This window comes from Ranitomeya variabilis, chromosome 2 (genome assembly GCF_051348905.1).
Source record: "Ranitomeya variabilis isolate aRanVar5 chromosome 2, aRanVar5.hap1, whole genome shotgun sequence".
Classification (NCBI taxonomy): Eukaryota; Metazoa; Chordata; class Amphibia; order Anura; family Dendrobatidae; genus Ranitomeya; species Ranitomeya variabilis.
In genome coordinates, this window is record NC_135233.1 from 1081993785 (window position 1) to 1082011342 (window position 17558).

The following is a 17558-nucleotide window of genomic DNA, read 5'->3' on the forward strand; positions in this document are numbered from 1 at the left end:
TTGCTGCCTTGACCAGAATTATTTAGAAACAGGGTCAGGCAATGAACCGATTCATTGCCTGGGGTAAAGGGAAGCCTAGCTACAAACTAAAACTTTTTTCCATTAAACTGTAAACCTATATCCTTCACTTAATCAGAAGTATTGCACATTGCTTAAGAGAGTAAAAGTAATCCCAAACTGTTCTTCAACTATATCAATAGTAAAAAAATCAAAAGTGAAAGTGAAGTCCCCTTAAAAAATTGTGTGGAAAGAATGGTTGCAGATGACGAGGAAATAGCTAATACATTAAACACTTTCTTCTCCATGGTATTCACAGTTGAAAATGAAATGCTAGGTGAAATGCCGATAGACAAAGAAAACCCTATATTAAGGGTCACCAGTCTAACCCAAGAAGAGGTGCAAAACCAACTAAATAAGATTAAAATAGATAAATCTCGGGGTCCAGATGGCATACACCCACGAGTACTAAGAGAACTAAGTAATGCAATAATGCAATAGACAAACCATTATTTCTTATATTTAGGGAATTTATAGCAACGGGGTCTGTTCCACAGGACTAGCGCATAGCCAAGGTGGTAACAATATTCAAAAAGGGCTCTAAAAGTGAACTTGGAAATTTTAGTCCAGTAAGTCTAACCTCTATTGTTGCTAAAATATTTGCCGGATTTCTGAGGGATGTTATTCTGGATTATCTCAGTGAGAATAACTGTTTAAATCCATATCAGCATGGGTTTATGAGGAATCGCTCCTGTCAAACCAATCTAATCTGTTTTTATGAAGAGGTGAGCAATAGACTGGACCAAGATGTCGTGACTCTGGACGGGATTATCTAGCCTCCGTCCTGGTCACATCAGGGTTAACTAGGATTGCCTCTCTCTGGTTCTGGGGCAGCTATTTAATGCTGCTGGTTCCTGGGTCAGGTGTCGGTGGTACTTTCGTTTACTTAGTTTGTGGTTGCTGACCCACGCTACTCATATGTAATCGCTGTGCCTCAGTGTGTGTGAGCTTTGTTGCGTGTGACCCGGTTCTGTCACCTGACTCCGGCCTCTGTTTTCTGCTCAGTACTGTTCTGTCCTTCCTGGTTCTCTGACCCATTGGCTTGTCTCGGTTTACTCTTTGCTTTTGTCCTTGGTACCTCACTCTCATCTGGCTTTTGACCCTCGGCTCCCCATTTACTATATAGTTGTTCTCTGTCCTGTGCTCCGCGCTCTCAGCTGTCTCTCCGTCCTCTCACGCGGTAGCTCCGTCCCTCTGCGATCATGTGACTGTCTAGTCTCAGGCCCTGTGCTTACTGCATGCCTTAGTCTTAGGTCCTGTGAGCACTGCGTCCCGGACCCCCTGCTTGCGCCAGCTAGGCTTTCCATAGTGAAACTGTCAGTGTCACTACATTATCACCAACCATTATATTTTTGGGGAATCTTGTGACTCATTGTGTGTTATGGACCCGCTGAATGCATTGTCTGATCATGTGGCTAACCTGGCCAAGATAATGCAGAACCTCTCTGTTGAGCAAAGAGCGTTGGTTGCTTCACACCAACAGGTAAAAAAAGGGAGTTGGCAGATACTGTTAACACTGTTCGGGGTTCCTCCTCCCTGTCTGGCAATGTGGATGGTGCTGTGTCTGATGTCTTCTTGTCCTCTCCTGAACCCACTGTCAACCTTCCGGATACCTTTTCTGGGGATAATAGAAAATTCCAAGTGTTTAGGGAGAGTTTCAAATTACTTTTTTCCCTGTGTCCTTGGTCCTCGGGTGATGAGAGTCAAAGGGTGGGGATAGTTATTTCCCTATTACATGAGGGGCCACAGTCCTGGGATTTCTCACTACTTCATACCTCCCCTGAGAGATTGTCTGTTGATTGGTTCTTTGAGGCCTTGGGTCTGATTTATGATGAACCTGATCAAGTGAGATTGGCTGAAAACACTATTATGGATCTCACCCAAGGAAAGTTCTCTGAAGAGTGGTACTGTTCTGAGTTTTCAGGCGGTGAGTACCTGAAGTATCCTGGAATGACTCGGCTGTCAGGTGACTATTCTGAAGGGGTCTCTTCGAACATTTAAAGGATGCCTTGGCCCTACATCCTCTGCTCGATTCACTGGAGGAGGCCATGACCCACGCCGTCCGCATGGACCGCAGGATGCGTGAGAGAGAAGTGGTGCAACATGTCAGTGATACTTCTGTTTCCTCAGTTTGTGGTTGCTGACCCAGGCTACTCATCTGCAATCGCTGTGCCTCAGTGTGTGTGACCTTTGTTGTGTATGACCCGGTTCTGTCACCTGACTCCTGCATCTGTTTTCTGCTCGGTACTTTTATGTCCTTCCTGGTTCTCTGACCCCTTAGCTCGTCTGGGTTTACTCTTTGGTTTTGTCCCTGGTACCTCGCTCTCCTCTGGCTTTTGACTCTCAGCTCCCCACTGACTACATCAATGTTCTCTGTCCTGTGCTTGGCTCTCTCAGCTGTCTCCCTATCCTCTCAAGTGGTAGCTCCGCCCCTCTGCGATCACGTGACTGTCAGTCTCATGTCCTGTACTTACTGAGTGCCTTAGTCTCAGGTCCAGTGCACACTGCGTTGTTATGGACCTGGTGGTTAGGTGCCCCCGGAATGACCTGATGGTTAAACTTGAAAACAGGACAAGCTCTGGGGAAGTGGGAACTCTGCTGACCGCAAACCCTAATCCTATCACACACACTAGAAATAGCCGTGGAGCGTACCTAACTCTCCCTAGACGCCTCTTCACAGCCTAAGAGCTAACTACCCCTAAAGATAGGAAATAAAGCCTTACCTTGCCTCAGAGAAATTCCCCAAAGGAAAAGGCAGCCCCCCACGAATATTGACTGTGAGTTAAGAGGAAAGTCACAAACACAGGAATGAAACAGGTTTTAGCAAAGGAGGCCAGTCTTAACTAAATAGTCAGAGGATAGAAAAGGGAGCTATGCGGTCAGCACAAAAAAACTACAAAAACCACGCAGAGTGTGCAAAAAGTCCTCCACACCGACTCACGGTGTGGAGGACCCACTCTGGACCCCCAGAGCTTCCAGCTAGCAAGGGAATATCATGATAGCAAGCTGGACTAGAACTTAGCAAGTACTAAGAAATATATTCAGTACACAATGAACAACAAATGAACTAGCAGGGACTTAGCTTCTGCTGGAGTAGACAGGTCATCAGAGGAATCCAAGAGAGATCTGAACCAGTACTGATACATTGACAGCTGGCATGAAGTAACGATCTGAGTGGAGTTAAATAGGGAAGCCAGCATAGCAATAAACGAGGGCAGCTGAAGAAGCCAACCTCAGTGACCAGCAGTTCCACTCAAAGCCACCAGAGGGAGTCCAAGAGCAGAACTAACCAAAGTACCATTCATGACCACAGGAGGGAGTCCGAGAACGGAATTCACAACACTGCATGCCCTGTTCCTTATACTTCCGTCCCTCAGTCCCTGACCCCTGCTTGCTCCATCTAGGCTTTCCATAGTGACACTGTCAGTGTCACTACACAAGGTGAGTCATTGGACATGGTATATCTTGATTTTTCCAAAGCATTTGATAGCCAGCCACACAAGAGGTTGGTACACAAAATTAGACTGTTGGGTCTGGAAGAAAATGCGTGTAAATGGGTAAGTACCTGGCTTAGTGATAGAAAGCAGAGGGTGGTTATAAATGGTATACTGTCTAACTGGGTCACTGTGACTAGTGGGGTACCGCAGGGGTCAGTGTTGGGACCTATTCTCTTCAACATATTTATTAATGATCTGGTAGAAGGTCTACACAGTAAAATATCGATATTTGCAGATGATACTAAACTATGTAAAGCAGTCAATACAAGAGAAAATAGTATTCTGTTACATATGGATCTGCATAACTAGGAAACTTGGGACAAAAGGTAGCAGATGCGGTTTAACAATGATAAATAAATGTAAGATTATACACATGGGAAGAAGGAATCAATATCACCATTACCCACTGAATGGGAAACCACTGGGTAAACCTGACATGGAGAAGGACTTGGAGATCCTAGTTAATGATAAACTTACCTGGAGCAGCCAGTGCCATGCAGCAGCTGCCAAGGGAAACAGGATCATGGGGTGCATTAAAAGAGGTCTGGATACACATGATGAGAGCATTATACTGCCTCTGTACAAATCTCTGGTTGGACCGCACATGGAGTACTGTGTACAGTTTTGGGCACCGGTGCTCAGGAAGTATATAATGGAGCTAAAGCGGGTACAAAGGAGGGCCCCAAAATTAATAAAGGGGATAGGGGAACTACAATACGCAGAGAGATTTGCAAAATTAAGATTATTTAGTATATAAAAAAAGATGACTGAGTGGTGATCTAATAACCATGTCTAAATATATAAGGGGACAATACAAATATCTCTCTGAGGATCTGTTTATACCAAGGAAGCTGATGGTCACAAGGGGGCATTCTCTGCGTCTGGAGGAGAGAAGGTTTTTCCACCAATATAGAAGAAGATTCTTTACTGTTAGCGCAGTTAGAATCTGGAATTCCTTGCCTGAGGAGGTGATGATGGCGAACTCAGTCGAGGGGTTCAAGAGAGGCCTGGATGTCGTCCAGGAGAGTAGGAATATTGTATCTTACAGCTGTTAAGTTCTTTAGAAGGATGTAGATCTGGGGATTTATTCTGACGGAATATAGGCTGAACTGGATGGACAAATGTATTTTTTCAGACTTGCTAACTATGTTACTATAAATCACCAAATGTCCGAATATCAGCGTAACTATGTTACTATGTCAAGTATGAACCTAAACCAGGAGCCTGTGATGTAGAAATCATTCCACAATTAATACTTACACTGGACAATAGTGACAAACGTAAAGATATGCGAAATCGAGATTTCCGCACTCGGCTACTCGACATCCTATTGAATTGGAATTCACACACAGCACCTGAAATATTAAAAAAATGCATGAACTTATTTAGCATTGGATTAAAACCAGCATTGCAAATAATGAAGAGATTATTTTATTAGACAAGTTAATTTATCATTTTTGGAATGCTACTTTTAAAGGGAAACCATTCTGGTCCCCTGACTGTCACCATTTGCTATTATAGCAGTATTGGTGAAGATTTATTTAATTGGACAATGTATTTTGTTTGCTATACTAACGCTGCTATGTTTGAAGAATTAACTTTTATTCTGAATAGAAATCTGTGAACCCAAACAGTAAAGTTTGGGATCCTACTGTTTGGGCAAGGACCTGAATATTGACTTCATCAGGAAATCCGTGTTACTGTATGGGTTCGGTTAGATCACCATTAGCACAGTGAGAAAAAATGAGAAATTTCTCCCGGTGAACTTTCCGCTGCACCGTGAGACTTTTTGTCACTGTGTTAGCCGTGATCTCACTGAGATTACCGTAGTTCAGGGGCCCAGCTGGTAACGCAGCCTCAGTGACCGCACATTACAGTGTAGCAAACACTGGATATTCCTGCCCCCCATTCAAGTGAATGGGGTCCAGGCTGGGTTAGGGATTGGGTACTGTTCTGGTACCCAAACTTTTTTTAACTGTTCGTCCGAACCCGCCAGACTTGAGCATCCATGAGTCCACCCATCACTAATACTGAAATATTGCATATACTGGTGAAGTAGGACTAGTCAGGAGGGCTTCCCTTCTCCCAGACTAGTCCTGCCTCAGCTTTCCTAATCGCCCGTCTCTGGGCATGATTGACAGCTTGCGTTATACAACTACCATAATCTCTATTGGTTTCATGCTGTTACATCCAAGGCAAGACTAGCCCACGAGAAGATACTAGTCCTGTCTCATTAGCATAAAACATGCTACAAGATATAAAATATATATAAGAATAGCAGCAAAGAAAACATTTTGTCAGATTAAGGAAATCCAAATCCAAACACTCCTTTTACAGCAATTGGGCCGAGATGAAACACCAGACATAACCCATTTCTATCTCACCCTCTCTAGGACTCGTTTAGCCAGGACCCTTCCCAACAGAGCTAGAGACACTATATATATATATATATATATATATATATATATATATATATATATATATATATATATATATACATATATATATATATATATATATATATATATATATATATATATATATATATATATATATATATATATAAAATATATTGTGTCCAGAGATTTTTCCACTCACAAAAAGATCCAATGGATGCCACTTACCTGTGTGAAATCGCCAGGTTTTGGTTCAGATAATGCCCCAAATCCATTTTTACAGTCCACATATTCACTGTACCAGGAATCAATAACCGCATACCAGGGGGCCTTGAAGTTAGACAGAAATACGTTTTCTCTGCACTTGAAATCTGAAAAGATAAATGTTGCAGGAAAAGGTACAAAACATTAAGAAAATGCACAAATAATAATAGATATTTATAACAAATTCCCTCTTCCCAGATCTTATAATCCATCAAATTGAAGAAGAAAAAAGCAACCTGTGAAAAATATATAATGAATGATATAGACAAATGGACAAAAGTATTGGGAGACCCCTTTATATTCATGTTTTTCCTTTACCTCCATTACTCCCCAGTGTATAACATTCAGCCCAATTTGCCCAGTCTATAACATCTGACCCCATTGTCCCCCGATGTATAAGATGTGCACCCCCCAAATGTTAAACAACAGCTACTCACCTCTGCCATATAACATCATGCCCTATTGTCCCCGGTGTATAATTTCTGGCTCCACTGAGATTGATGTATAACATTTGGCCTCATTGTCCCCGGTATATAAAATCAAGTCCTGTCACTTCCAGTGTAAAGCATCTGGCTCCTTACCCCTAGTGTATAACATCGGGCTCCCCACCATGTCATCTGCTTTTACTAATGTGTGACAGAATAACTGGTGGTGAAGAGGTCTCTGATAACAGCGTGGTCCTGTAATAGAAGCTACCGCTGTAACAAGTCCTTTCATGACCGCTATTCTTCCTGAATCTTCCCCCATCCCCTGTGAGTGATGTTATAGAGAAGTAGAAGGAAGCACAGCAATTCAGCCACGAAGTGGAGACCTCATAATGTTACAGACTGGGGGGCCGAGTGCTGAGGAGCAGAGGATTCAAACTTTACTAACGTTCTGCTGATTCCATAACTGCAGAGTCCAGTCCTCCTCTGGTATTAACATCAGTAAAAATATTGCGCCCCGGCTGGGAGCTTAATGGACAAGCTGCTTCATGCATCTGCACATCACCATGCACAATGTCGAGCTTTGGATGGGGCGGAATAAAGTCTAGTGATGAGCAAGTCTACTCGTTGCTCGGTTTTTCCCAAGCATGCTCAGGTGTCCTCCGAGTATTTTGGGCGTGCTCGGAGATTTAGTTTTCGTTGCCTCAGCTGCATGATTTGCGGCTGCTAGACAGTCTGAATACATGTGGGGGTTGCCGAGCATGCTCGGGAAAACTTTAGCAACGAGAATACTCGCTCATCACTAATAAAGTCACCACTACTAGACTCTGGAAAAAACGTGTTCTATGCAAAGACGGATCACACTACTCTATCTGGTGTCTGGTGGAGGAGTCTGGGTTTGGTGAATGCTATGAGAATGTTACCCCCTGACTGCATTTTGCCCGCTGTACGGTTTGGTGGAGGAAGGATAATGCTATTGGGCTTGTTATCAGTGTTCTGCCTCAGCCCTTTACCACCATTGATGATAAATCTTAAGACATTATGACAATTATAGCTTCCAGCTTTGTGGGAGCAGTTTGGGGAAGGCCCTTTTCTGTAGCTCATGACTGTGCCCAATGCCTAAGCTCAATAACAACATGGTTGGGGGAGATTGGTGGAAGTACATGATCGGACACACAAAGCCCGGACTTCAGTCCAATCCAAAAACTTTGGGATGAACTGGAATGGAGATTATGTGACCGGCCTCTCCAGCAACATGAGGGTCTGACCTCACAAATGCTCTTCCGGGTGAAGGAGTGAGAATTCCCACAAACACCTCCACAATCATGTAGAATTTTTTTCTAGAGCAGGAGCCATTATATCTGCAGATGGATCGACTTCATATTAATATCTATGGATGTAGAAGGGGAGGTCAGGAAAGCTCCTGTAGGTATAATGTAGAGGGTGCTCAATAGTTTTGTCCATTTAGTATATTATATGAATCTAAGGAGATTGACCACATCTTTCCTTAATGAGATTTGTCTCAGATTGTAAGGCAACTGGCTTCAGCTGAAGCCCTCACTCTTTGCTCTGACTGGTATAAGAAAAAATTGAACTCATAGACAAACCGTGGAATAGAAAAGCAACTGATGTACTGAAGCTGAAGGACTCTACGTCTCTGTGCTTTAGTAAAGAGGCAAACGTTTTCTCTTGACTCAACATAGCCTGATATAAGAGGCACAAGATGGGCAGCACTGAAAAAAACTTTATTAGGAGATGGGCAGCACAATGGCTCAGTGGCTAGCACTGTTGCTTAGCAGTATTGGGGTCCTAGGCTTAAATCCCACCAACATCTGTAACGAGTTTGTATGTTCTCCGTTCGTTTGCGAGAGTTTCGTCAGGTGGCTCTGGATGGAATTAATGGTGCTATACAAGCAAATAAATTAAACATAAATGTTTATACTATTAAAGTCTACATATGGCCACCCAGTGCTTGTAATGTTCATGGTTTTAATAGCATTTTGTGAATTTGTTTCGTTAAAAATTGGAGTCCTGAAGCAAATATGAAGTTAAAAGGACCTTGTTAGCTGATTCATGCTGTACAAACCACAGGCAGCAAGAATCAGGGCCTGGGTGCACAATTGCAGCCAAGAATATATCTCTCTGCAATGATCCAATGTTTCAGAGAAAGTATAGTTAGAAGAAATATTTGACCCTCGTTCTATAATGCTGCCAGGGATGATTGACAGGTCTCTTCTTTAGAGAGAGGTCTGACAGTCACCTCCAGAAGGTTTGGAAGAAGCTGGAGGGTGGAAGCACCAGACTAGTCTAGTCTGACGCTATGATCTCCATATGGTTCATGTAGCTAAACTTTCTCAGAAAAGGCAGAACATCTCAGATGCAGTCAGACTCTGATTTATGGTGTACAAAGTTCCCTAAATAGTAAAAATAACTGTGCAAAGCTTCCATGCAAAATGAAAACCTAGCAGCAATGAAAAGAATGTGTTTCCTTGATAAGTCCAATCATTGTTGAAGCTTACTGGTTATTGCTCTTGAATTTTGAGGACTGTGTCCTACTATACATTGCCTGGCCCAATCTCCAGCTGTTTTAGCAGCTTCTGAGCTCCAAACCTACAAAAAAAAGTGAAAAACATGTACATGGGCTTCTCACAAAATTAGAATATCATCAAAAAGTTAATTTATTTCATTTCTTCAATACAAAAAGTAAAACTCATATATTATATAGAGTCATTACAGAGTTATCTATTTCACGTGTTTATTTCTGTTAATGTTGATGATTATGGCTTACAGCCAATGAAAACCCAAAAGTCATTATCTCAGTAAATTAAAATACTTTATAACACCAGCTTGAAAAATGATTTTAACATCCAAAATGTTCACCTACTGAAATGTATGTTCAGCAAATGCTCTCAATACTCAGTCGGGGAAAATGTAAGTTACATTTTCACTTATTAAAAGTTATATTTTCTTGCAGTCCTGACACAATGTTGGGTGTCGAGTTCCTGCCTCTGCACAGGGGGAATCATGAATCATCTCCGCTGAGGTCTCCCATTCTTCTCCAGCCGCAGTGGAGCCTGCTCAGCAGAGACGTCGGTCCCAGCGTCTAGCTCAACTGATACTGTGTGACTGGTTGCTGATTCCCTTCCAGGCTCTGTCTGGCTAGCACTGATCAGCAGCGAGCAGGTCTTTCTGGGACTAAGTCCTGCTTTTCTCATACTGAGCATGCCCATGGGACGACCTCCCATTCGAGGTCGGGGGTCACATGCTCAGGTCCTGCTGCGGCTCCTATTGGACCAATCTGGAAAGTCCCATAGCACTACTGCTATAAAAGGTTTGCATGACCGCTCGGCCATGCGCGAGTGTATACTTGAAAACGTGTGTGTGTAGATGTGTGAAAGTTGCTCTTTAATCATCCCCTTTCTAGTGTTGTTGTCTGCTTGCATATGGTGGATGGCGTATGGTGCTATCTAGCGCCCGACAGTGCCATCTGCACACCAAGCACACGTTACAGTGCCTTTGCAGTGCCCGCTTATGCGGCACCACGCGCTTTCCTGACAGCCTGTCAGTGTTGGGTGGGATTTCCCACTTGGACTCAGCATCTGACTCAGGGCGTCCTCAGGCGCAAGCTCAAAAGCCACCGAGGGTCAGAGCGGGTCCAATCACCAGCTTACTGAGGGTGATTCATAGGCATCCCACTAGTGTCTTTCAGCTGCTTCCTGTGTCTGGTAACAGGGAGCAGCGTATTTGTGGTGACTCTGTGAAGCAACAGAGTTCACTTCTATTCACACTGGGTGAGGTCTAACCCACGGGTGAGCAAGCGTTCGTCCGCCATTACTCAGCAGCATGCGTCATCTCTGCATGGTGGACCCCGGACTGCGAACGCACCTCATATTCCCTATTACTATTATTTGGTGCATTCCGCTAGTCCTAACACAAATAAGCAGTGGCGTATCCAGGGGGGGGCAGGCGGGGCATGTGCCCCGGGCGCAGCTGACAGGGGGCACCAGCGGGGCCGCCAGATGATGTGAATGATGCGGCATTGCAATTTGCAGCTGTCAAAAGCCAGGCTCCTCGTCGGCACGCCCGGAACATTCTGCCACCTGCCCTCCCCCCCGCAGTGAAATAATCCCATGCTGTGTGCTGCGCTAATACCCGCCGCCGCCGGCACCGGTGGTTCGCTTGCTTGCTTTGTTGTTGTGAGAGAAGGAAGAAGCCCCTTCCTTCTCAGTAGCGCCTGGCCGGCTGCGCCCCTGACAACCGCTGAGAGGCGCTGACCGCTGTTGGCACTTCCGCATCAGGGAAGCGCCAGCGGCGGCTGACGTCACAGTCTGACTGTGACTGAGCTGAGCGTGTGACACAGGCTGAGGCTGTTGCAGCGTGGTTGGGCGGTGTCGGTGACGTCGTCGGTGCCGGTGGTAAGACAGTGCTCCAGAGAGCGGCCGTGGGGGACCGGGTGGAGCTGAAGTTAGTTTGAAGACACCGAGGAGTCACCGAAGAGCCTGCCTGCATCTGCATGCATCATGCATGATAGGGGGAGGGAGCAGCGGCCAGGGCAGGGGCAAGTTGCAACAACAACGCAAACTGGCTGGGTATGTGACGAGACTGTCAGACTCACTGTTGTGAGAATGTGAGTCTGACGACTGTGATGGGGGCACAGCACAGGTCTGGACAGTATGGGGGCACAGATCTGGACATTATGGGGGCACAAATCTGGACAGTATGGGCCATAATGTCCAGATTTGTGCCCCCATACTGTCTACATTTGTGCCCCCCATACTGTCCTGATCTATGCCCCCATACTGTCCAGATTTGTGCCCCCATACTGTCCAGATTTATGCCCCCATACTGTTCAGATCTGTGCCTCCATCTCTGCTGGTTCTCATAATGCTGGACGATGAGGGTAAGCTTTTGTGTGGGGTCAGGAGTGGTTTGTGTGGATGTAGCAGAGCTGTGTGTGTATGAGGTGTACAGAGCGGAAGCCGTGTGTGCAAGGTGTATGGAGCAGAGCTGGTTGTGTACGGAGTGGAGCCATGTGTATATGAGGTGTACGGAGCGGAACTGGGTGTGTGCAAGGTGTACAGAGCTAAGCCGTGTATGTGCGAGGTGTACAGAGCGGAGCCGTGTGTACGAGGTGTACAGAGCGGAGCCGTGTGTGTACGAGGTGTACAGAGTGGAGCCGTGTGTGCAAGGTGTACGGAGCTCAGCTGCATGTGTAGGAGTAACTAGGTGTGGCCATTATACTGTACGCAATATGTGTGTGTTTGTGCGTGCATGCGTAGCGCTGCGGGTGAATGTGCAGAGATGTAAATGGTTTTGTGTGTGTGTGTGTACGGGGAGGAGAGGCGAGGGCAATGATGGGGCTGACAGGGAGAGTGCAATAATTGGGATGGAGGGGGAGGAGGAAATGATGGATGTGGTGGAATGGGCAATGATGGAGGTGGAATGGGAAATGATGGGGGTGGGGGGAAATAAATGATGGAGGTGGTGGAATCGGCAATGATGGGGTGGGGGGAGGCAATGATGGAGGTGGAAATTGGAATGGGCAATGATGGTTGTGGGGGGAGAATGCAATGATGGTGGGAAGGAGGAAATCATGGAGGTGGTGGAAAGGGCAATAATGAAAGGGGGAAGAAATGATGGAGGTGGTAGAATGGACAAGGATGGTGGTGGTGGAAAGCAAACTGATGATATTGGAGGGGGAGAAAATGATGGAGGTGGTGGAATGGGCAAGTATGGTGATGGTGGCGGAAAGAACAATGATGATGGTGGTGGAAAGGGCAATGGTGGGGGAAGAGAAAATGATGGATATGGTGGAAAAGGCAAAGGAGAAAATGATGGAGGTGGTGGAATGGGAAATTATGGGGTGGTGGGGGAGAAAGCAATGATAGTGGTGGTGGAGAAGGCAAAGATAAAGGTGGTGAAGAGAGCAATTATGGGGTGGGGTAGAGGAAAATAATGGGCATATATGAGGAAACAGTACAGGAGAATGGGGGCATATCTGAGGAAACAGTACGGGGGGATGGGTGCAGACAGTATGAGGAGCGAATGGGGGAATGTATGTGGACACAGTATGAGTAGTGATGTGAAAAATGTATGTGGACAGAGTACGGGGAGTGAGGGTGATGGGATGTGTGCAGACACAGTATGGGGAGTCAGGTGAGCAGGCAGTATAGAAAGTGAGGGGGTAAATATATGAAAAGACAGGATGGTGAATAGGGGGGATGTAAGAGGAGACAGTATGAGGAGGGAGGGGAATAGTGTGAGGAGACAGTATGGGGGAGAAAAGTGAGTGGGCACAGAATAGAAACTGAGTAGTGAGGGTGTTGCATGGGGGGACAGTGTAAGGGCACAGCCAGGAGGGGACAGTATACCAAGGAGGGAGAGTGTGATGAGAGAGTACAGTATAAATACTGAGCCCTATAGGGGGGGGACACAGTGTGAGAGGACAGTGTGAAGAGGGGGCCGGTATGGGATGGAGAGGTCAGTGTGAAGAGCATGTACCATAAGAGGGACAATGTGGGGGTCATATTTTGTGCAGACAATATAGTGAAGGGCAATTTTTTATTCAGGAGCATTATAATGACACTTGTATCTTTAAGGGCATCATGTGGAGATTTTCTGGAAAAGAGCGGAGAAGATGGAAGTCTGCAGAGACGGCTGTGGATGAGAAAACTCATCATGGGGTCTGGACAAGATGAAGAAAAGAAGAACGACTCCAGAGATGACGCCATCTATAAGGTACCTGGATGTAAATGTTATTTGTGATACTGACTAACTCTCATGTTTTTGTTTATGTTAGGAGCATTAAAGGGGATGTCCAGGTTTGTAATGAGTCTGCAGTCATTCTTTGTGACTGCAGACTTCTGACTTCTCACAGTGCGCACTGCACGCTGTCAGGATTCTCTCGTGCCAGCAATTTACATACATGCGGTCACGTGCTGACTAGACATGTGTGGCCTCCATCAATGAAAATGAACTGAGCGAGGCCGGGCATGTCTAGTTGGAATGTGGTCAGAAGTATACAAATCACATACTTGTGCTGACATGACTGTCCACCGGCAAGGAAGAATCCTAAAAGTGTGCAGTGCATTAGTTGTGAGAATTCAGAAGCTGCGATTTCAGGATTCAGCTCTGCAGGTTCCAGTAGTCGTCACATGGACACTTCACTCACATGCGATTTTCATAATTATGGTCCTGTGACAACGAGCCTCTCTTCTGCTTTTCTCAGTTTCTCACTGAATATTGAGAGCATTAGGGAGAGGAGCTCGTGGGTGCATGACTAAGTGTGCAAACCGCATATGTCCTGGGGGGGGGCGCCAAGATGTATTCTTGCCCCGGGTGCCAGAAACCCTAGATACGCCTCTGCAAATAAGTATATTTTTTGACACAAGACTGATGTCAGAAAGTTGCCACAATTCACTAGACTTACCACTAGGATGACTTACCACTACGGGCCATCATTGATCATGAGTTTTGCTATTGGATCCTGATGGGTGCAGAATGGGTAGAGCGACAACTATAAACCATCTAATTTCACCTGCTTTTGACTTACCATCTTCAGCACATTTCCCGCACCTGGAGCAGCCTGGCTTCTATATTTATTATGAACATCAAGAATCTCTTTCTGTATGGCCGGGACTTCGGGTGACAAAGCTGAAATCGGGGTATTAGCCTGGGAAATTGATAAAGCACACAATCATTTTTTTTTTTGCTTTATTAATTAAATTAAACAGTTTGTTCTAGAAGTGAATTAATCGATTCTAAACAGTTCATATTCATTTGCTTTCTTCAAAAAATGATAGATTCAGGTCCAATTTTTGGTGAAATTTAGGCAAAAAGTTTTTTTATATATTTATTTAACTCATCTTGTCCAACGCTGCACCTGTCAAAGCATACAAACCCCTATATGCTTCAGTCTGGTCTTCAGTCATCTTCTTCCATGTCCTGGCATCTTTAGCCACCTTGGTGCTGACTAGGCCCCAAAACACTATGCTGTTGCCCTGATGTCATGACATCATATGAGGCCTGGACATATCATGCTAGGAATTTTCAGTCTCCTACTTTGACCAGGTCTCACGTGACTTGATATTAGGGGGATCCTCTTCACGCTGTTTTGAGGACTAGCCAACATAGAGGGACCAATAGATGTCGGTATGCAACAGGAGAAGAAGTCTGAAGTGCAGACAAAACAGCAGAGGGGCTGTGTCGTTGGCTAGAAGATGACCGGGGTGAGGTGTGTATTTTCTATTCTAGACATATTAAGGCCAATGTGATTCGTAAAGCATAAATTTGAAGCGAGTCAAACTTATTGGCCAAAACTCAAGCAGATCTGTCAAATTTCATCAGATTGCTTCATCATTAGTATATAGACATTGTCAATACTTGTTATTAAACATTTGCCACCTTTTTGTATCTGCACAAGGCAGGTTACATTGTTACATAGTTATTAAGGTTGAAGGAAGACTTTAAGTCCATCTAGTTCAACCCATAGCCTAACCTAACATGCCCTAACATGTTGATCCAGAGGAAGGCAAAAAAAAAACATGCGGCAAAGAGTAAGCTCCACATTGGGGAAAAAAACTCCTTCCCGACTCCACATACGGCAGTCAGACTAGTTCCCTGGATCAACGCCCTATCAAGGAATCTAGTGTATATACCCTGTAACATTATACTTTTCAAGAAAGGTATCCAGTCCCCTCTTAAATGTAAGTAATGAATCACTCATTACAACATCATACGGCAGAGAGTTCCATAGTATCACTGCTCTTACAGTAAAGAACCCACGTCTGTTATTATGCTTAAACCTTCTTTCCTCCAGACGTAGAGGATGCCCCCTTGTCCCTGTCTCAGGTCTATGATTAAAAAGATCATCAGAAAGGTCTTTGTACTGTCCCCTCATATATTTATACATTAAAATAAGATCATCCCTTAGCCTTCGTTTTTCCAAACTAAATAGCCCCAAGTGTAATAACCTATCTTGGTATTGCAGACCCCCCAGTCCTCTAATAACCTTGGTTGATCTTCTCTGCACCCGCTCCAGTTCAGCTATGTCTTTCTTATACACCGGAGACCAGAACTGTGCACAGTATTCTAAGTGTGGTCGAACTAGTGACTTGTATAGAGGTAAAATTATGTTCTCCTCATGAGCATCTATGCCTCTTTTAATGCATCCCATTATTTTATTTGCCTTTGTAGCAGCTGCCTGACACTGGCCACTGAATATGAGTTTGTCATCCACCCATACACCCAGGTCTTTTTCATTGACGGTTTTGCCCAGAGTTTTAGAATTAAGCACATAGTTATACATCTTATTACTTCTACCCAAGTGCATGACCTTACATTTATCCCCATTAAAGCTCATTTGCCATTTATCAGCCCAAGCTTCCAGTTTACATAAATCATCTTGTAGTATAAAATTATCCTTCCCTGTATTGATTACCCTGCAGAGTTTAGTGTCATCTGCAAATATTGAAATTCTACTCTGAATGACCCCTACAAGGTCATTAATAAATATATTAAAAAGAAGAGGGCCCAATACTGACCCCTGTGGTACCCCACTGCTAACCGCGACCCAGTCCGAGTGTGCTCCATTAATAACCACCCTTTGTTTCCTATCCCTGAGCCAGCTCTTAACCCACTTACACATATTTTCCCCTATCCCCATTATTCTCATTTTATGTGTCAACCTGGAAAACTACAGTACATGACTACAAAATACTGGGGGTATTTCTGGGTAAGACTGATAGCAAGGGAATACACCATAGCTAAAAGCTTTCTGATGGGAGTGACCCACAGAGATATCCTTCTCGGATTCCAAAAAAAATAAGTAGGACATTATATTTACCACTTTTCTTTTAATGATGCTATACTCACCACACTCTCAACAGCCTCGGCTGGGATATTCACAACTCTTCCTAATGATCGTTTGCATAAGGATTTTCTGCGCCTAACATTGTCATTATCATCGCAAAGAGGCAGGTAAGCTTTATTCTGTAACACAAGGGAATGTGTAAGACATAAAACTACTGCCAGGTAGAAACGTGACAATCATAATTTCCATAATGCAATGTCAGAACAGTAACATGACTTCCCTTCATCAGCGGCAAATGGTCTAGTATATTTCTTCCACCAAGTATCTAAATACCTTGGCTCACAGCGCACACTGCTGGTGCCAGGATCGCGTGTTTGTGTGACTCCCAAGTATGCGATTTGAATACTTCCATCCACATTCCAACTAGACGTTTGACCTTGCTCAATGCACTTGCATTGATGGAGGCTGTGCATGTCTAGCCGGCACAAGACCACGTGTAAGCAAATCGCATACTTGCAGTCATGCGCCAACTCAAGAAACATCTCAGCTTGCGTACACAGAGTAACTGCAGACTTACACTCCAAGCCCTAACAACTCCTTTAAGTGATTAGAGCTGCACTGCTTTTCTTCGTGCAGTCGGGAGGTGGGGGTCAAGGAAACATCTCTTTGGAAGGATACCAGATACAGTGCTAAATCACAGCTTGGACGCTTTTGTTCTCTGGATCGTGTGGACCCCAGAGGACAGTACTTGCATATCGTAGAAATATACTATCGCTTTCTAAGGTGTAAAAACCCTTTGAAGGGTTCTCCTCATCTACCATAAGTGCTGAACCTCCTATCTCCATTAATCCAAGATTAAAATTTACATTTCTGTTCAAGATAAGGCAAAACAATATACTATATTTACTACTACTACTAATAATAATAATAACAGAAAAAGCTGATGTGTAGATATTGCAGTTATATGTTGTAATGGTGCACCCTGCCATTATTTTCATTGGTTTTAAGGATGTCCACCTTAGCGCTGGTGGGAAGAAGACATTTCTAAGGCAGTTATTTTGCCACCACAAAAGCAAGGATGACTCCACTACACATGTATACGAGGATG

General features: G+C 44.5%; 1 protein-coding gene across 1 annotated transcript in view; it reads right to left on the minus strand.

The window, feature by feature from the left end:
* The window catches only part of LOC143810214 (cysteine-rich venom protein-like), a 46941-nt gene extending 30318 nt beyond the window's left edge, over nt 1-16623 (minus strand). Inside the window, exons 1-5 of the mRNA XM_077293087.1 lie at nt 16513-16623; nt 14192-14311; nt 9159-9249; nt 6179-6321; nt 4815-4909 (exon numbers count right to left, since the gene is read on the minus strand). Of these exons, the coding sequence (XP_077149202.1) occupies nt 4815-4909; nt 6179-6321; nt 9159-9249; nt 14192-14194 (332 nt within the window). The 5' untranslated portion in view covers nt 14195-14311; nt 16513-16623. The remainder of the gene's footprint in view (nt 1-4814; nt 4910-6178; nt 6322-9158; nt 9250-14191; nt 14312-16512) is intronic.
* Between the last annotated feature and the right edge of the window lie 935 nt (nt 16624-17558).